Raw genomic sequence first — 21,161 nt, 5'->3', positions numbered from 1 at the left:
AGCTCAACGCAGAGGACTCTGATACTGATTCCAGGAAGATGCGTTTTCGGTATTGATCTTCTCTGGGCCATGCTACATAATTCTCTGCACGATAGGGAACCTGAAGGCAGATTTGATTGGATTTTGTTGGGTCAGCTTGGCGAAACCACCCCAAAAAGAAAACAAATAACATTAAAGCCCCGATAAGTCTGCAGGACTTTTAAACTTACTCAGCTGTGCAGTTTTTAAAGCTGCACATTTCATCATTGGGGCTCCTCCTCTTTAGCATAATTTGTCTCCGGTTGTGTAGCAGGAGAACATTTTGTTTAAAGGTTCATAAAGACAGCCTTGGTTTCATGGTGGAATGAAGAAGGTCCTTGGTGAAGAAAAAAAAATGTTTTGACAAGGAAACAAAAATGAATATCACTATAAATAATTTACATTGTATCTACCAGTCCTGACTGGAATAAGAGACAACATGAATACAAAGAGGGCATTGTGCATCCTCTGTTGTGCGATTTCATTCGTCGCAGGACCTCACCCGATAACCTTGAAAAAGATTTCTCTCGGTTAAGAGACCTCCCTTCCCCACCTACGCCTACTTAGAGTTATGATCATGTGAAAGTGCCATCTTCAATCTCCAAGTATCCCCTTTTTTTCCCATCCTCCCATTTCCTACTTGAGTTGCAAATGAAGCGAGATGGACTGTCACTGATTGCTCCTGTCTGATTAGGCTTTGGGGGATTTGAGCGCGGTGCCGATTTGCCCGCACTCTAAACATTTCCAGCGCGTTGCACAAATCTAAATAAAGCACTGCGGGTTTTTGAGAGTGTTTGGTAACACACGGAATTGAAGTTTGATAGGCGGTGGATTGAAAGGAAGACTCACAAACCCAAGTGGATAGATTCTGAATTTTCTAAACCGTAATTAGTCTTCTAATGACTGTTTTGAAGATCAAAGTATATTCACATGGGCTTATTGGTTTATAATTAGCCAGGCCAAAACCGGAAAATGTTGAGGCTGGGAGATTTTGCGCAGGGACTTTCACTAATATTGGGGCATCGGCCCTGGGGTTAATTATAACAAGTTCATTTCTGACAGCAATATCACATTCATTTGTTGTCTTGTTAAATGGATCTTTGATTAATTGTGTATACATGTGTAATTGTACGTGTGTATAATTACACATGTATACGGTTTAAGCTTCAGCCAACACTCTAGTCCTGTAATTAACATAAAACATTGGATTGGCCATTGATCTTCAGTAGTGTTTTCACCCTGGTCCTGGAGGCATGCTGTATGTGTATGCTGTGTGTGCCAAGCTCTTCTAATGAATTGGGTCTGATTGAGCTGAGGATTGAGTATTGCTGCGGGCTTTGAATCACCTGACAGTTATCAGCATTAGGATCTTGAAGAGAAAGGTCTACTGTGTCAGGGAGGTATTTTTGCAAGCAATTATTAAAGACGTTTACTCAGCATTGTTTTTATATATAAATACGTCTGGTCCCTAAAGTTGGGGCAACTTATCTTCAAAAACAGTTCATTGAACAAGTAGTTCACAATTAATTAATAGTTCATTTTAATCTGTATTACTCATTTATTAAAGTGATTAAAACCATCAGAAATCAGTTATTTTTATCTTTCCCAATTACACCAACCACGCAACACATTTCTTTCACAAAGGCCAACAGCCTAGTTCAAATATTATCATTCTTGAAAATGTCGAAGATATGCACTGCCGGTGACCCTGAGGCAAATTATGAGAGGAATACTCCAAGGTGTCGGGATTCAACACTGCACCGGTTTTTAAAACTGCGGAAATCACACCGTGTGTCACCACCTCGGGGCTCCGAACTGCACACTGGTCACCCAGGACTAATAAATTCGCCAGCTGTTTCCACCCTGCTACTCAGCTATTTATTCCCACTTACCACGGTGTGTAGCTGCAGCTGTGCGCAGATAGACTAAGCGAACCCTCATGCTCCTGCTGCAGCTTCTGTCCAGCATGTGTCTGGCTTTGCACTTGTGTCTTTTGCATTCTGTCTTTTTTCCCCCTCCATGGACACATTACATTATTGAATAGTGATTCTTTATGGGCAGCTGGCGGCCCCTCACTGTTCCTGAAACTCAATGCTGAAAAGGTCTTGGTGTACATAAACAACACTTCCTGATGTCTACTTGCAGTGTGTAAGGTGCTAAAAAGAGCAGCTACTAATGACCAATTAAGTTGTATGGCAGTGTGGCGTAGTGGTAAGGAGCGGCACTCGTAATGGAAAAGTTGCAGGTTCGACACCCCGCTGGAACACTGCTGCTTTACCCTTGGGCAAGGTATTCATCCCTCAATTTCCTAATCAAATATCCAGCTCTGTAAATGGATAACATGCTGTATTAAAATTGTAACCCATGTAAGCCACTCTGGATAAGAGCATCCGCTAAATGATGATCCGATAAATAATGTAATGCGAATGAAAAATGATCCGATAAATAATGTAATGTCATGTAATATACATCCTTAGCTTTGTATACATGCAGTGTTATGCATAACATTATTGAAGAGTTGTTAAAAATAAGAAAAAGACGACAGCACAAAAAGCAGACCTTAAATAAAGCAGCACTTAAATAGCCATTGTTGTCTATTTATTAGATGGCCTTGATTTTTTTATATAAATGTTTTCATATACAAGTATTTCACACTTTCTATGAATTTTCCCATGGGTCTTGTCAACATTCTGAAGTTCTTACCTGGCTGACTTTGGCAGGGGTCAGGATCATGTCCAGAACTCCGGACCAGCCTGCTACCACGCCTGTGGGCACGGAGTAGGCCAGCGCGATCATCAGGAAGCGCAGGTTGCTGGAGGGCAAAGGTCAAACAGCTCTGTCAAGAACATCCTTTTGCTTCAACACAGAAACAGTACAACATTAAGACATCAGTTAGAAACACTGAATAAAAGCAGCAAAGACCACTGTAATTTGTAAATATTCTTCCAAACAAACCACACAGCAATATGGTGGGGTGCAACTGGTAACTCAGCTTGGAAATCGTCAGGCTATAGTCTGGTAGTAGTCTACAGTTTAGAAATATTATCAGACTATAGACTGACTAAGCTATAGACTAGTAATGGTAAAACCATAGTCTGGGAATAGGCTACAGACTGGTAATGTTCAGACCACAGTCTGGTGATAGGCTATACATTAGTAATGGTAAGACCGTAGTCTGGTCATAGGCTGTAGACTGGTAATGGTCAGACCGTATTCTGGTGATAGGCTATAGAATGGTAATGGTCAGACCGTGTTCTGGTAGGGCTGAAAGTGCAGGAGGTGGGGGCTGCCTGTGGTAACAGGTAGGAAGAATGTCTATGTATGTCCTGCTGTCCCTGCCCCTGCCACTGTTGCTGCTCCCTGCATACACCTCTTCAGCTAAGGGCAGCAGTGCATATGGGCACACAGATATGGCTGGATGCACGAGCTTTGTGGTGGATTAGCTGTCTTACTCCATCAATTCACCCTCTCTGTGTGGTGACAGCGAGCTTCACACATCCCCAGGAAGAACAAAGAGCCGGGGAGAAGGCTTTCATGCAGTTACCAAGAAAAGGGTGCCACATGGAATTAAAGATGTATCCCGTTCATATTTGGCTAGATAGCACACCTACATTTGGACTGGCTCGCTTCGGTAATTAGGAATGATTGACTGATGACACACTGACACTGATGAATCTGTTGTGGAGTCAAGGACAGACTGACTTTACAGCCAAGACTAGGGAAGGACAGGCGAAGCCACATAAAATCACTCTTTGCCACAATAATGCACACCGACATCCGAAAGCTGTGTGCAAACCCTTTCATGCACACAAACCTCGGCAAATGAATTGTTTAAGAAAGATTTAGTCTGCAGGAAAAAAAAAAAATGGGAAAACTGGAACTGATCATAGATCACAGCCCCCCCTGGGTCCCGCGGTGGAATGAGGTCGACTCACTCTAGCGGTGAGCCTAAATGCTCGGGACAAAAACCAAATGTGTGGGAAGAGCGCACTGCCCTCCCCACTGACGCGACAACCTTGACGGAGGCTGGCGCGCAGGACCCCGAGGTGGCGGCTCCGCTCCCAGAAAGGTAATTCGGGATTGCACAGCCTTTTTTTCCCCGCCCCACCACAGAGCTAGGTAGACTGCATTTGCCAGCTGTAAGATGATTACCTCCACCAGAAGGGAACGTTTTTTTTTTTTTTGCTGTTGGATTTATGAGACATTTTGGCTGGCGGTTATAGAAGTGAGAATTGGACAGAGATAAATCAGCACAGTATTAGCTTCATGCAGCGAGCTTTTAATAATCCAGTAATTATATTCGCAAACAAATAATTAAAGATATGGATTGTCCATAAAGTTGCTTCTTTGACCTTCTAAGTGCCCCCGTGTTCAACATTTGGCAATTTTCCAGCTATACTCCCAATGTTTTAAACTGCAGTCATTTCAACTTTTTTTCCTGCATTGATTTTTAATTACACAAAAATGTCCTCCCTCCCACCAAGGTCCCAGGTGTACCACATGGTTATTAAAATTTGCAATACACACTCAACAATATTATCCTAATTTCAAATAGCAAACAATGCTCAAGGGGTCAGGGGTGCATCTTCCATGTCCATCAAATAATCAGTTCTGAATTGCCTTGATACTATTTTAAATGACATCTTCTGCACTGTGACGCAAAAACCTTGAAGGAGAAGGCCATCTGCTGACAATTCAGTGTTCTCCCTTATCCCTGAGCAATTATTAGTTAAACATAATGACAGCCTATACTGTTTTGGTTAAATGTGCATAAGTGGTTTTTCCCCATTTGGATAAAGCCCCCCCCCCCCGGCTCCAAAAGGCTTCACTCTTTTCAATCACTCCATATGTGATTCACGGGTTGCTTCAAACACAATGAATCTAATGCGGAACATTTTCTCAACATTGCTATGACATTTGCGCAATGTTGTGACACCAGCATCGTCAGCTCTTGCAGCCCTGCAGACTGCAACGCTGTGCCACGGCCCGTGCCAATGCAGAAGGCTTGTGACTGATATGCACCGGACAAACAGCGGCAAACCTAATACCATTACTGCTTTACTGAATGAACAAAGCATTTTTAATCTGGATCCGTCTAAACCCCGCACTCACCCCCCCCCAAACCCCCCCCCCCAAATGAAACGCTTCTATGTGCTGATCTATGCGCTTAACCAATGAGCCTCCTCTGTGCGCTCTCAGCCTTTCAATCACTGCACCTACTGAGAGAGTGGCCATTCCGCTCACTCAAGCCTCCGCATTTTCTGCTGCAGCCAACACACCCGCCCCCCACCCATCCCCCCCCCCACCCAATTACCCCCCGGTCCCATTACAGTAATCCACCAGGCTCACTCTCATCTGAAACGTTTCACCCGTAATTGTGGAGCGCCGATTTTACTGAATACAGTCAGTCACAGCCCTTTTCAAAGAGCTCTTACACCAAAAGAGCGTCTGCCAGCCGATGCTGGAACCCTCCTCAGCTGGTGGGAGGGGGCTGAGATGACATTTCACTTACGCGTTTCTTCCATTTTTAATTCATTTCTTCGCATCTTCACCACCACGGGACGCCAGCTAGCGCATACTAAAATCTTTATTTGACATGAGGAGATCAAAAACATCTGCCGAAAACATGCGCAGCAATATTTTTTCGACCAACAACATTTGTCCTTGTGGGATACGCTTCCTTTAGAGGCACTAGTCTGTTGAGACAGGATGAGGAAAAAAATGAAAAAGGTGTGGGTGTTTTCAGGTATGCAGGTGTATCTCAGGTATACACACATATAACTCTGAGAGCACTGACTTCTTTGAGATTAACTCAGTGAGACTGAGCCAAGGTGCAGAATGGCTGATGGAAACACAGCCATAATATTACACACACGGGTATTCTGCGTGGCATTCAAACTCAAAGTGAGTATTTTTTCCCCCCCGGTCACAAATTCCCCTTAACAGCTATCAATACAGGCGGAGAATACTGGTCCTGCCCAGTGACTGACTTCCTGTGTCCTGCAAGCACTTGTAAAATCACACTGATGGAGTACCGTTCCCCGCCCGCGCCCGTTTCATTAACCTTGCCGCGGCGGAAAATCAATAACCATGCACCTTTTCCGGATGAGGTCTTGTTTAGATTACAGTATGTAAGTAAGCAGGTTTTTCCCCCTGAAGAATCCTGCAGCCAGCGGCATCATCAGCTAAGTGCCATTCGTCCTTGGCTGTTCCGACAGGAGCACCAACAGATCACAACGAGGGCATCCGCTGGCACAATTTCCATTTTCGAGGGTTTCTTTTATCATTTTAATTCAAAAACAACAATAACTGCAAGGATGCTAATAACAACATCAGCAGCGCAATCATTAGTGTTGCCACTACAACATGGTGCCTGATTATTTCTAATCCACCACATAAATGATGCTCAAGTACAACAAAATCGTTAAGAGGACAGAGCTTGACAGGATTTAGTGGAAACACTCAATGGAGCACCGCAGCCCTTTTCCATCACAGCTCTCACCTCACGCCTTGCACCTGTACAATGGGTAATGATGCAGAGGCGGCTACTGACATGAAGGCAACTCATTGCCCCTCACAGCTATGATGGACGCAGTAAAGTGGGACATTACGGCCACAGCGGTCCTCCATTTTCACCGCACTCCGACCACAGAGCGCCGGGTCAAAGCACGCTGCGGATGTAATCAAACCAGAAGAGCCGGCAAACAATGTGAATCAACTTCTCAACGCAAAACACGCGGTCTTAAGACAGAGCCGTGTCAGTCGCCGTGCAATCAGCCTGGCGGTAAAAAAAGGAAAGCCAGCGGACCCAGAAAATGACCACCTCCGCCCCCGCCCCCGCCCCTCCCCCCTCCACATGCCACTGGCATCGCCGGCTTCCCCAGCCGCCGGGGCTGTCCAGAATCTGTCTTCAAAGATACTCGGCAGCCTACTGCATTGCTCTAATACAATATGAACGCTCTGCTGGAACGCTGCCTATCAGTGGGACACCAGATAGCATTACATTCTCAACGGGGCGGCTGGTCCAGCTGGTGTGTGCGAGGGTGTGTGTGTGTGTGTGTGTGTGTGTGTGTGTGTGTGTGTGTGTGTGTGTGTGTGTGTGTGTGTGTGTGTGTGTGTGTGTTTCCTTTGCAGCATTCCCTTGCAGCATGTCTGTAATGTATATCTGCGTGTGCCAGAGCAAGCCCGGGAAAGGCCTCAGATGCGAAGCCGTGGCTGACTGATGGGAATTCAAAGGGCCCGGCTCACCGCTCCGCAGAGTGCTTTATCCTGGGCGACAGCTTTCAGCCCATTCTACCGGAACGAGACAGGAAAGCATTGTGAACAGCCAGGCCCAATTCAGCTCCGAACTGCAAAATGTTTCTGGTCGCCTGGCATTTAAAGGGAGCAATTTTTGTTAGCAGCAAAAAAAAAAAAAAAAAAAAAAAAAAAAGACGATGCCAGTCGAACACATTTATGAATGTATTGTGTTCTGCAGAGTTCTGGAGCAACTTTTTTTTTAACGAAGTTGATCTATTTTGAACCGGGGGTGCTGCCATCTTAAGACTTTGTAATTAATCATGAGGGAAAAAAATATTTCTTTGATGTGCATTAAATAGTAACTTTGCAGATGGTGAGACGCAAAGGCACGAACTCCTCTCATTAAATTTCTTAACGCACAAGTCTCTGACAAAATAGCTCTCAGATAAGTGATTTCCTCATCTCAAACTGTGCAAAAGTCAAAACTTGTTTGTTAGGTAGGTTTGTTACTTTGGCAGTGCCTACAAGACCACAACAGAGAGCTAGGAACACATACAGCTTTCCCAGAATTCCCGCACACAGCTTTCCCAGCAGCACTGTGAAGTCTTGATGATGCCATAATCACGGTGAGACATCATAGAAACATGGTGTATGGTGGGTGGGCAGTGAGGCCTGACTGCGCAGCCGCGCAGACGGGGTGTCCGTACCTGAGCAGCCTGCAGATGCTGCTCCTGTAGCTGAGCCTCTGGCTGGCAGCGGCCACGCTGGGGGGCACCGGCGGCCGCGAGGGGAAGTACAGCAGCACGGCGGCGAAGAGCACGGCGATCATGGCGAACTCTGTGGGGACACAACAACAACGCAGACAGCCGTCACGCTCTCCACCGTTTACCGCTTACGCGCTGAGCTGACCTGTCCCGATCCTGCCAGACTCACACTGTGTGCAGATTTACCATGTCTGGAACTATGCTCATATTCTGCAAAACGTTCCTCCACCCAGTCAAAGTACATTCTTAAATGTTTATACGGCTGAATCGGCTCCTTTATAAATCCGATGATCCCTGCTCAAGGGTTCAACAGAAGCCATGACACTCTGGTTATAAAAATCAGTGTTAAACCCGCTCCCATACAGTGCCTCCAACACTGATCTATCCAGCTCCTGAGAAAGCAGTTCTGTGAGCAGCTATTTTACACTTGAGCTGGGCAAATGGCAGTAACTGCCCTCCTACACCACAGTTTTGGAAGAACAGTAAGCGAGGAAATAAAAAAAAAAACACAGTGCCGCAGGGTTTAATTCTCGGTCTCTGTAGGTCAGTGCTCAAGCCAGTCAATTAGGAGCAGTGGCTTAAAGCTCCCCCCCGCCCTCCCCCAGCGGACTGTGCATATACAAAACTGAGCTGGCATAGAGGCTTAGGGGCTCGGATACAGTGACGACCAGCCCTGCCTTCCAAATGAGTTCTTAAATCTCCTAGTGTTTGCACTTGGCTCTGTCGGCAGCCACATGATGAAACGGGACCGCGTTTCCCTGGAAGAGCATCAAGGTTTTCAGGCAGTCCATTTCCAAACTTAAATACCAACCCTCTCTTCAATAAATCCTTCTCTTTCTGTCATAACAAATGGATTAAGCCGTGTCCTGACTGCATTTTCACCCTGGCAGCGGCTTGTGCCCATTTTCATAGATTTTTCACTGATGAGGGGAAAAAAATAATAAATAAATAAATAAAAACGACAATGCTGCACTTTCATTTAGAGAGACTCTTGATCACTTTTGTAGGTGAGGTGGAACAATTCCAAACAGGCTGTCGAGCACATATATTCCATCCAGATATCTCTGCATAGCGAAATCATTTATTTCCCTCCGGCTTGTACAAGTTTCACATCTGAATTTTGCCTGCTCTCGTCTTTGGCAATTAATGTCTATATTCTTTATTTGAAACAAAGTCAACTTTTCAATCTATTATTGAAGCTGATCTCAAAAATATTTTAAAGGCTTTAATTTTCTGAATCAGTTAACTAGAACACCCTGAAGGTTCAGCATTTTTGTACAAGGAACGCCGTAATAAATACTGTCAATACATTCAGGTTTGTTATTTGTTCAGGGTGATACTTGCATTCATTTATGGGCAGGGACAGAGGTAATACGGAAATATTCTAAAGTAACAGCACTCCAGCCTGGGGTCAAGCCATAAACAAAATCCATTTAAAAAACAAGAGCACCCATGCCTCAACATTTAAATATCAATATTGCCTGTAATTCCTTGCTGTCTATTTGTCTGCTAGTTTAAAGCATTTGCATGATGAAAAATGCTGCATTTTGTTAACCAACTGTCAACTGGCTCACACCTTTCTGAAGGCCAAGCAATGTGTTCAGTACAGAAATGAGGCGATGACAGTTACTCTGTGAAACAGAATAGCGAATAGCTTGGAGGGCTGGGCTATGGAGACAATACCTGCATAAAGAACCAGCTGAATCCTGTCTCTTATGTGGTTGACATCCCAGTCAATTGTGCTGTACAGTGCTTGCGTGTCATTGGGTGCTGGCACAACCAGTGGACCAATCAGGAAGGACGCTGCTGCCCCCAGGTAGCTGACCAGTGAGGCGACAGCTGTGGCTGTGGCCCTTTGGTCCGGAGCGAACCACGTGGTGGAGAGGAGGGGCCCGGCGCTCATTATGGTTGGACCGGCTAAACCATTCAGCAGTTGACCCCCATGGATTAACCTGCAAGAAAAGAGAAGCAACAAAATATGAGATTCTGCTCTCAGTTCTCCATCCTGTTCCAGTTACAGATATCCTGTCTCATCTTTAATAGTTCCGGTGATGTTCCTTCCCTATAAATATTCATGAGAATGCAGGCCTGGAACATATTTGGCTCTGAATGACTGGCTGTTAAAAAGACTGTACGCATATCAGTAGTGGTTAGAATCAGAACCAATCTAGTAATGGTCTTAATACTGATGAATATTCATAAGCACCTGCTTACACTCTCATTTCAAAAATGCAGGGACAGAAAGTTTCATTTCAAGTACAAATTATCCAACATCTTGTTGCAGCTAACAGTGCCTATGGTCAAACTTCTGAAACAAGCCTGGAGATTTTATGGAGTTAAATCCATACGAACAGATCTTGCTATTCTTTGTAGCACAGACTGTGTGTATGCATTTAAATGGCGCTGCATAAAGTCTGGCCAGGTTTCCTCTGTTAGGTCACAAGATAAAACAATAATTTAATATATTACTTAAAAGCAAGACAGAAAATCCATGTACAAAGCTGCATCCAAAACCACACAAGAGCAACAGAGAAAACCTAATGTATTCAAAGGACTCCTCCATCGGAGCGGAGCCAAAAAGATGTGTTGGTCTAAGGCTCTGCCAAGAGGAAGCCGCCCACAAAGAAGGGTCTGAGGAGCCGAAAACACAGGGGGCATTGTGGGTCCCGCAGACGGCCCGCCTCTGACACCACCGGCACAGTGACACTGACCGACAGGGACCTGACAACGCCTGCCCGAAAAAATGGAACCCGAGCCACGTTCCTGTCCTCGGCCTGTCACTTACAGGCCCTGGGAACACGGAGTTCAGCCCCGTTCTCACCCAGAACAATGCCCCCCGCTTCTCCCCCCTCTTACCACCCTCGCCCCCACGGTACCGGGTCCAGTGTGCTTTGTGCCTGCGTGTAGGTGAGCCTGTATGTCAGTGCTCCAGTGCCCTTTCCTGCAGGGAAAAGGGCATCTGTACACAGAAGCCGCCTCCTTTTCTGGTACAAGGCGACCGGGTCAGATGCACTGCAATCCTGCTGAGATTCACGCAGTTGCGTAAAAATGACTCAACCTGGAAAGCTATGGTGCTGAAACTGCCGGTGTTTCAGTCCTTTCATGAGGAATTCCTCCCTGGCCCTAATCTTAAAGCTATGAACAGAGAGTCACTCCCTTTTCAGGGTAGCTAGCTAAGCTAGCTGGCTAAAGTTACTTTTCAATCTAATTAAAAGAGTAAAACTCGAGATGAGATTGCATTACGCAATGTGCAAATTCATTATTGTTTTTTTTTTTTTTCAATGAATGGGCTATCACGCAACAGTGAACCATCCGCATTGTCTGCTGGGTCCTAAAGTACTGTTCCTTGTGAAATATGCGCATGTAAAGAGGGTAAAACAGAGCACATGCAGAAACTATATGCGCTCATCAAGTGTCACCTATCTTTGTTTGCACTTATAACTATCATTACTAACCTGCTAAGCAGACATTCTTATCCTGGGGCAAATTACATACCTCGCATTTTTGCCTGTTATCCGTTTACACAGCTGGATACCTCAATTCAAGATACCTGAAGGGACAACCAACCACCGCCTTCCCCAACAAGGGGGACTGATCCCACAACCTGCCATCCTCATCCTAAGTCAAACTAAGATGCAGCCGTATCAGAATATGGCCATCCATAATGGCTCTTTGTGGTGTACATTTTATTATATAACAGATTTTAGGTATGTGGGACACGTACTGTGACTATGACTGACACCTCACTTTCTGTTCCCACCCACGAAACACACACACAGCTACACTGTATTATATTATATTATATTATATTATATACTATTAATTATTTGTACACACACAAACATGTCCATTCATGCACATACATATACACCTGCAAAACACCAAGCATTATGCAAACACTCCCTGTGTTTTTCTTATTTAAACAGTGCTGGCACATTCACCAGTCTTTTCATGGACATCCGCTCTGTTCCAGGAGCTGGTTCTGCCGCAGCTATGAGCGCCCCGGGCCTGTTTGTGTACACTGTGTGTTCGGCAGTCCCCATGCGGTCAGACAGCAGAACTGTGGGGGGGGGGGGGGGGCGTACTGGGCGAACAGCACGCCGTTCACTGAGCGTCTGTCCATGCTGTGCTACCATTGTGTCCTCAGCCCTGCCTGGAAGATCAACTGGAATTAGAAAGCATTAAGTAATCACCCACAACACATTGGTGGGGATGGCGGATGCTTGCAGAGTTAACACGGCCATATCCTCACTACCTTACTGCTTTTAAGTAGGAGGATACCATTCAGGAGGCTCAAGAGGACCAGCCCCATCTCCGCCGAGAGCGGCAAACAGACCGGTGGATCCCAAAGCAGGAGACAAAGGCTCAGCCTGCTGACAAGACGGATCAATGTGGGCTTTTGCTATCACCCCCTCCCAACCCTTCCCTTTTTCATTATGAGATTCTGACCCCCGATGGGCTTTTCTAGCCAGCCGTACAGAGCAAATCACCGCAAACGCACTCAGTGTAAAGTTTTTATTGATGTCAACAGCTAAAGCTGATTATTAAAACAATGAGAGGGACTGGGTGCTTAGCCACTGTGTCGGGGAGGTGGGCGTGTCCCGGACACTTGGGTGGCAAACCGCTTCTTTCCATGCAATGCACAGCACTGCAACAACTGGCTCCGAAACCGTTCCAAATCTCACACGTCGCAGCTGAGACTTTGGCAACCAGCGTCTGAGAGAATGGAACATCAGGCAATCTAGTGCAAGAACACAGGGTTTTGGGGATGAATGGATTTCCCCTCTGACAATTCTTTCAGATAATTCATTTATGAAATATTCCTTGAAAAAAAAAAAAAGCTGTCACCAGTGTGTGGCGTAGATTTCTGCCCTCACTTTAAAGAACTGCGAAGATTAAGAGCTTCAGTATCAACAGAAACAGTATGTGATAAGATCAAGACAATCCATCTACATATCAAGGGCTTTCCGAAGCAGCTACCGCTCATCAAAAAACTCACATGAAAGGAGATTAATCCACAATCCAAGCTTGAACAGGAGGGAAATTACAGCACTTACTAAACATGATGAACTTAATGGGTATTGATGAACAGAGCCAGAGAGAATATGAATGATACCGCTGGAGGCCAGCGAGTGAGCGCACGTATTTAGCAATGCTTAGATTCAGTATGTTTCCTTCAGTTGGTTGGCAGGTATGAATGACAAGACTGCCAATGGCTGAGGCAGTCGCTCATTCCAAGCCTGATTATAGACCTGAAATGAAGGCAGGAACAAGAGGCGCCCTGGAGATACCGCTGGCAGGGCTGGAAGCGTCAGCCACATGGCCTCCCTGTGATGTGATCTAAAAATGACGACGCCCTGGATGCACTGATCAAACAAGGATGCTGCTCGGCATCTGTACAGGCTTCTGTGTGCAGGTGCACAAGCTAAATCCAAAAAGGAATCACGGACATCAGCTGCCCTTTTATTTATGAATACTTTTCCCTGCCTCTTCCAGAAAAACACTGAATTCATACACATAGATGTCTTTCAATATTTCCTTTTTGAAAATGAGAGGATAAGAGAGAGCCGGTCGCTAAATCTGGGAATCGCTGAGAATAAGGAGGTGGCTTCCTCCACAAATCCCTTTTATTCAAGTCTGTCAGAGCATAAAAGGCTATCTGCTGCAGTTAAGGGGGAAAAAAACCCACCACACAAACATGAAACAATTGTTATTTGGAAACTTTTAAAAAAACATTTCCCGCTGTCTTCTGTCAAGGGACTCTCTCTGTCTCTGAATCAAGCCACCTGGAGCTACTCTTTCGGTTCTGAAATCAAAGGCTGCGTTTGATCATTTCAGCTATGCCCTTGAACTCTTATTCTCTTCCATGGGAAGGCAACACTGCTGTATCAGCAATACTTCTCCCTGTCCTCATATCTAAATCATGATCAAACCCTGTCACTCCCACCCTGATGTTTCAATAAATATGCACTTGGCATGCTTGCATGTGAAAGTATGCAGTGCAGGTCAGAATAACCCCTGTGATTCTGTTTCATTCCGTTGGAAGCAGTTCGGAGTTAATGCAAGCAGTGACATCTTCTGGTGACTTAAGGTACTACAGGAAATTTCTTTGCAAAAATATACCTGATCCACGAGCTCAGTTTTCAAGATTTTTAATGAAACTAGGCTTAATGGATGTCAAGGCTCAGTCACAGGGCCATGACACAAGATGCCTAGAAACAGTGTGGTTAATTTATAATGCACTGATTTCCACTTGCAGGAAAATGTGAATCTGCCCCATTGTACTGGGGCAGCACTGCGGCACAGTGGTAAGGAACCAAATGGTTCCTTGCTCAATTTGCAAGTGGGAAGCCATCACACTAGGCATTTAACCCCAAGTGCCTCAGCAAACATCCAACTCTATAAAGTGATAACATGTAAAACTTGCAAGTTATCAGCATCTGCTCAGAGCATAGCAGTATCTGCTAAGTTAATGTAGCATCATCGTGTGTCACATGGGTTAAAGTGCGTATGTGCTGACGCTGAATTCACAAACTAGAACTGTGCATATCTGAAAATTAGACAACACAATGTGCGGGATTATGGGCTACAGGGTCGAGTCATTATCTCCATCCACACCCCCCAGCCCAAAATGTATTGTAGCTCCCCCCTTGCCCACAAAGAAACTTTGCTATGTGGTCCTGACTTACAGGAAGGGAATCAGCATTGCTCTGATACTATAATCCAACAGAAGTTGGCACCACACCAAAACAACAGCCTTTCATAAGCCCAGAGATGGATGCTGGAGAATGGCTGTTACGTCAACAATAAGACCGTGCTGCCTAGTTCCGCTGGCAGCCCACGGCCTGCAATATATCTCCCTCTCACACTTCTCGATTACAATAGCTCTTTGCTGTCCAGTGCTGGAAAACTCAGACGCAAACACACAAACGGGACACTGCAGCCACACAACGTGGACGAGGATGCTCAGAGGCTTTGACAGCATGAAGCACGTGAGATTAGTTCCTGTAAAAGCAGCTACTGTAAACGCCCCAATATGCAACCAGCACTTAATGGTTTTACACCAAGGCATTTAAATCATGGATTATTTCACTCTTCACAACAGTAAATGATGCTGTGTGCTACAATCTGGGGAATGCTTCCTACCAAACATGCAGGAATACTCAAGACTTTCTGTGACAAAACAGCCTATTTTAATCAAATATCTGATTTAAATGTGCAATGGAATGATGTATTTTGTTCTTTGGAGCTGTGGTGTGTACTCATGGGGACTCATTTATTAACATGCAGAACCACTACTAAATGTGCTCTCGCACAAAATGGAGAGTGGGCGCACGTCTGGTTTATCGGTCGTGTTCTAAACACACAAATATGCAGCATAGATGAATCCCAAGTGTTCTAAATTCTCTCATGCCTGCTCGTCACGCGTTTGACTTTGTAAGAAAGAATACACCCACCCAACTTGGCCATGTACGATAATCGTACCCCTTTAAGAACAGGACACATTACAACTATTGACCCAGTGTGCAATACAATGACCTCACCACAGAATCCAAAGAAAAGTGAGCCCCTGAGACACAGAGATTGATTATAAAATTGGCGGCTGAGTTAAAAAGTAAAATGATGCTTGGATCTCTTGGAGGCACTGTCAAACGAAAGTGAAAATGTGTCGGCTGCTTGAATACGGCATCTATATGTGACATGACAACTGAGCTTAGGGGGATTTGCAGTTTTAGTCAAAACGAATGTCACTATGAAACAGACGCGGCACAATGAAAAACAGCAGGCTGAGCTGCCACTGAGTTTCATCTTGTTAAGGAGTTAAATGGGAACTGCAGACACGCGATTAGCATCGTACATTTCATTATCAACGAGTAACAGACAGATCCAATATATTACTAGGTAAAGTGAAACTCTAAAGGTAAGATTTCCCAGGTGCCTTTTAATGACATGCCGTCTTTGGATGGCAGCCTCACACTTGGATTTGCGCAGGGACGGCACGGCCACTGCAAGTTTGTCTTGTTAATGGAGGAGTTAAGTCATTACACATTATACAAATTTAAGAGGATTTCTCCTGGTAAATGATAAGAGAGTTACTAGCCATTCTGTGCTCTCAGGAAATAAATTGAAATGATCTTGGAAGACTCTCTCTCTCTTTTGCCTGAATGCTGCATTAGCCAAGTCTTCCAAAAGCACAAGATCAGCCACTTTCACGTCGGTTTCAATTACTTCAGTCCAACTCATCATATTGATAGAAAAGTGTTTATTTTTTTCAATAGGTTGGACACTCATTGCATTACATTGTTGTTAGCAACTGACACATTTAATTCTGTCTAGGCAGGCTGGCACATTCACATAATGCATTTTGTTGTACTGCATATTCTGCTTGTACAGAATAATTTTTATATCTATGTTCATTCAATTCAAATTATTATAGCCAACTTCAGGTTACTTAATTTGAAAGGCTGACAAGTCTCTTCAGTTGTCAGTGCAAACTGCATGGTCTGAATATATCTGTCAATACATGAAGGGATCAGAAGCTGCACTTCTTCCCCGCAGTACTTTGTCACAAGGTGAAGTTCCTATGTTACCCACGCACAGATTCTCAGGAGGCCTTTTTCACTGGTAAATGACGTAGGCTACTATGCGTAAAAAGTGACATTGAAATTGTGCATGTCCGCATTTGATAAACGAGGCCCCCCGGTGATGGGGGTTTTAGAGATGCAACATAGTGATTGCAAGCTCCCAGCCAATCACTGAATCCACCAAAATAATTAAGACCTGTGCTGGAATGAAAACTGGAGACCCAGTGGACATTACTGTCCTAAAATGACTAGAGAAAAAAAAAAACATTCAGAACTTATCTGAAATGGAAGGGGTTTATATCTCTCTTCTGGATGGCGACCCCCATCACCAAAAAGGCCCATTTTCTATAATAATAGATTCCATTTTCCCATTTTCTGTGATTTTCAGTCTCACTCTAACAATTGAAAAAAGTCTATCACTACCTTCTGTAACTGTGTTTGTATTAATATTGCACTAAAAAGAAATAATGACCATCGTTTGGAGTTCCATCAACCAAAGGAAATGCTCTGTGCCGCCCACAATTCTCATGGTTTTTCACCTATTCTTCCCGAAGCATATCACCCCATAAATCAGGGGACCAGGTTTCTAAACCTCATTAAGAGAAGCTGATTCTCCCTCTTGTTGCCCAGCTTAAAATTCACAATGCAGCTCTATGTCCTCAAACCAGAACTCATACAAGCAGCCTAACTGGAAATATATATGGCAGATTAACAAGAGAACTTAATGAAATTACTTTTCATGCCCAAAAGTCATTGAACTAAAATTGCCTGAGTCTCCAACAATTGTGCCCAAATAGAAGGAACAGGAAATATATTAATTCAGCAATCTTACTGAAGGATGGATTCTTTTAAGTTATTTTTTTCTGCCAGTTCAAAAAAAAAAAAACAGATGACAGCATGAGAAGGCGTCTCGGGCTGATAAGAGAGAAGAATGCAGACAGCACAATGAGGCACGGATGAAGCAGGCACCCACACATTCTGATCAATTTAAATACAATTTTTTTTATCACAGAGGGTTCGACAATCTTGAGGTTTCAGCCATTGTTCGCCCATCTAAATGAGCAGAAAAAAAATTACAATACAACTGTTCTGGACTTCCTGGCAACTAGCTGTGCTTTTCTTGAATATGCTCATTTACTGTGGTTTACTAAACCTGGTGACGTGTCCCTTTGTTCCCTAGACTTATGTGTAAGTCATGAAAAAAAGACACCAGGAAAGTAAGCAAGGCAGCAATTAAAGGTAGGACATAGAGAGCTTCTGGCTGATTTTACATAACGGTTGCAAGCAGTGGGAGAAGTAGTTAACACTTTCTGAGAACTCACTTTGAAAGGCACCTAACCTAGGGCTATTCTCTGTAAATGATCGCTAAACTTAACCCTGATCATTTAACATGCAGATCTAATTGGACCTTGAAAAAGTGGCTGGAAAAAGTCAATAAGTGTTTGAAAATGTGCCCCAGGAGCTGGCTCTATCAGGTCCACACCAAGTAAATGGCCCTTACTAGACAGAATTAAAAATGCAGGTACTTTGAACCAAAGACTTTCCCTTAGTTTTATTTTCCCCATATAGAGCCACAGTAAGTGTCTCAGTGACAGATGAGACCAGCCTGAACGACCCAGGGCTGGCCTTTGATGATGGATCATGAATTCAGTGTTCTGAGGGGTCAGGGGTACAAAAAATGAAGCATTATGGGTAGAGTATTCTGAAGGACAATGCAGTGTAGTGAGAGCAATCATGAATACACTACCGTGAGGCATCAGGGCAACAGCACCCAGCCCCTGTTCTTAGTACTGTTTTGTAAACTCGAAGGGCCGTAGGCCCCCAGGTGGCTTACCATCTTTTCAGCTGCAGGTTAGGTAGTGGTACACTTCGCAGCGCAGACCCTGCCACCATGAAGAAGGCTGACAGCAGCAGGGACACCCTCAGTCCTGCAAAACAATGGAGGGCGGGGGGGAGACAACCGTGGGAAACTATTCAGGCATTCATTCGAAAGTAATTGTACAGTAGACTGGCCCATTCTTTGAATATTCTTGATAACCCCACCCCTACCACAATACGAACAATATCTCTAAAACTACGAGAGGTCACACACTGAAATTTGCCGTGCTCATACAATAAAGGTCTGCTGAATACCATACCAGCAGTTTAACAAAAATGTGAAAGGAAAAAATGAACATAAATTCTTGACAAAATGGAAAGGCCAAATGTGTTTCACAGCACAGCAAAAGCTTTAATCTGGCTCCAACACTAACTGTATCTTGAGTAGGTCAAAATGACAAAATCTACGCCTGTGTTGACATAAAAATGGCAAAAAGATTAGTTAAATTAACCATAAAACTATGTACGATACAATTTAGAAATTTTGACTATGTTTGAATCTCCACATAATATGTGTATGTCAACATTCAAGAAAATCTGTTATGGTTATTGCTTGATTTATTCCCATTTTACGCATAACGACCCTGCCTGTAAATACCTCATATACAGTACACTGCATTTCTAAAATCAAAAAATGTTTTCCTTGTCCCAAAGCCAGAAATCCAAACCAGTGTCATCCAAATCCCTCAATAATTATTTCAGTTATTCTATTCATATTCAGACAGACAATCGCACAGGGGCGGTCGCATATCCTCCACTCCATCCTTCCAGTGATGGCGGTAATTAGATTCATTTACTGCCTGACTGAGTGGTTCACTCAGCTGCCAACCCTACCAGAAAAACAGGACGAGGGAAAACGAGATTCAATCACTCAAATCCCTGATTGAATCTAGATCCCAGCCATATCTCAGTCAAGACTCATTCACTCATTGATTACACCTGTTAATCACAATTTGCAAACACCCTGAGAGCAGACGTTTCCCCGATGGCTACACCTGACCAGTCCCATCGTTCATGCTGGGCTGGGAGCCTGGGTCACATAAATATGATCTGCTCACTTGTCTGTCTGAAATTCCAGCCATTATATTCATTCCACAGGATGAACACTCAACTTCACACTTCTTCCTCTTGCTGTTTCCATGGCAATAACTGATATTTTTTCCTTGACTTAAGACCCACAACTGATGTAGGGGAAATGTGTTCCTCATCACTGCCTTGTGATGATCAGATGGTTAGAAACTTTCACTGGAGCCAGAATGAACCATAGTGCCATGACGGGACTTCGGCTCTTCTCAAAGGGCAAGGAGCTGGACTGGATCTTTGGGTTATGCTAGGGGTCATGGTGGGTCACACAGAGTATGTCAAAAATGACAATAAACACAAAGAAAAAAAACCCTGTTGTAGAACACCTTGAAGTGCATTTGGTTAATCATTTACGTTTTATCAACTGTGTCTCCTTGTCAACCAGAAGCTAAACATCACCAGTTCCCATTTCACTGTTTTGACTGTGTGTCAGGGCAAACCGTTGCTTTTCCCATGAGAATATCTAAACTCTCAGTAGCGGTTGAGAAAAAATAAAATTTCTCATAACCTTGGTTTTTTCATTGCTTCACCAGTACAGCATAGACCAGCGGTTATAGGACTGGGCTTGTTGAAAGACAATTCTGGCTTTGAATCCCATGTAGGGTACTGTCCTGGTACCTTTTAAGCAAATAAGGGAAATGAGTATGGAACTGAAGCTATGTTTGAGGGATCGGGGAGTCTTCTGAACAAATAAGAACAGCAATAATAATTATATCACACTGTAGATTAGCATAGAGAGTGACAAGTGCACCACCTCCACCTGCATCAGTGTGAGGTAAAGCTCATCAGCACCTGTAGACAAAAGCACAATGGGGAAAGGGGGGGGGGCTGAGCAACACCTGCAGATGGCGGGGTGGCAGCGCGCCAACACAGCACTTCTCTGCCCACTCTCCTCCCTGGAGTGTGGCGGCTCTTCTCCTACCCCTGGGGAGAGCTACCTGGCAAAGCAGCTGTGGAAGTTAAACTGGTCCACCTGCTCTGCTGATTGGTGATTCGGCATACCCAAGAGCTGCAGCACTCCACCTTGGCTGAGCGACTGCCACGAACGCGCGCATGCCTTCTCACAAACAAGGTCGTACAGGTCGCACACTTACCGTGTCTGTCTGTTACGGGGCTGGCGTGGAACATGCCTTGCCGCCAGCAAATTTCACAAAGGGAACGCGGGGACACGAAGGCTCCCATTATGATATGCATAATTGTCAGCTGGAATGAAAACCAACAGCCATTCCTGTTGGCTCTCACAAGAGAGCAAAAAAAAAATCCTGTCAGTTGTGTTGGAATCTTACTGAAGTTATTCCTCATGAATAGCCAGCAGCAGCAGCAGCTGTAAACCGGATGGCTCATGTGAAAGGTACTGCACAATGATGGTGTAAAGCTTGTTTCCCTGCCCAAATTTTCAATTATGAAGGAAAAAGCCGCCTTTCCAAACACCCACTGTACATCTCATGCCCCGAAGATGAGATACATAGTAATAATGGCAACTGCGATACATCTCACTCACTGACCACGGGTCTGTCACATCATGAAAACCATTAAGGATAAATCTTTGTAGCAAATTGCCTCTATTTACCATTGGAAGTTGACAGCTACAGAA

At 44.4% G+C, this 21,161-nt stretch overlaps 1 protein-coding gene across 1 annotated transcript in view; it reads right to left on the bottom strand.

Annotated features, from left to right (window-relative positions):
- The window catches only part of slc49a4 (solute carrier family 49 member 4), a 43,377-nt gene that overhangs the window by 18,352 nt on the left and 3,864 nt on the right, over positions 1 to 21,161 (bottom strand). The window contains exons 2-5 of the mRNA XM_036546069.1: positions 18,441 to 18,534; positions 9,705 to 9,973; positions 7,965 to 8,094; positions 2,722 to 2,830 (exon numbers count right to left, since the gene is read on the bottom strand). Of these exons, the coding sequence (XP_036401962.1) occupies positions 2,722 to 2,830; positions 7,965 to 8,094; positions 9,705 to 9,973; positions 18,441 to 18,534 (602 nt within the window). The remainder of the gene's footprint in view (positions 1 to 2,721; positions 2,831 to 7,964; positions 8,095 to 9,704; positions 9,974 to 18,440; positions 18,535 to 21,161) is intronic.

This window comes from Megalops cyprinoides, chromosome 14 (assembly GCF_013368585.1).
Source record: "Megalops cyprinoides isolate fMegCyp1 chromosome 14, fMegCyp1.pri, whole genome shotgun sequence".
Taxonomy (NCBI): Eukaryota; Metazoa; Chordata; class Actinopteri; order Elopiformes; family Megalopidae; genus Megalops; species Megalops cyprinoides.
The sequence above is the reverse complement of the archived record's forward strand: the minus strand, read 5'-3'. Positions and strand labels throughout refer to the sequence as shown.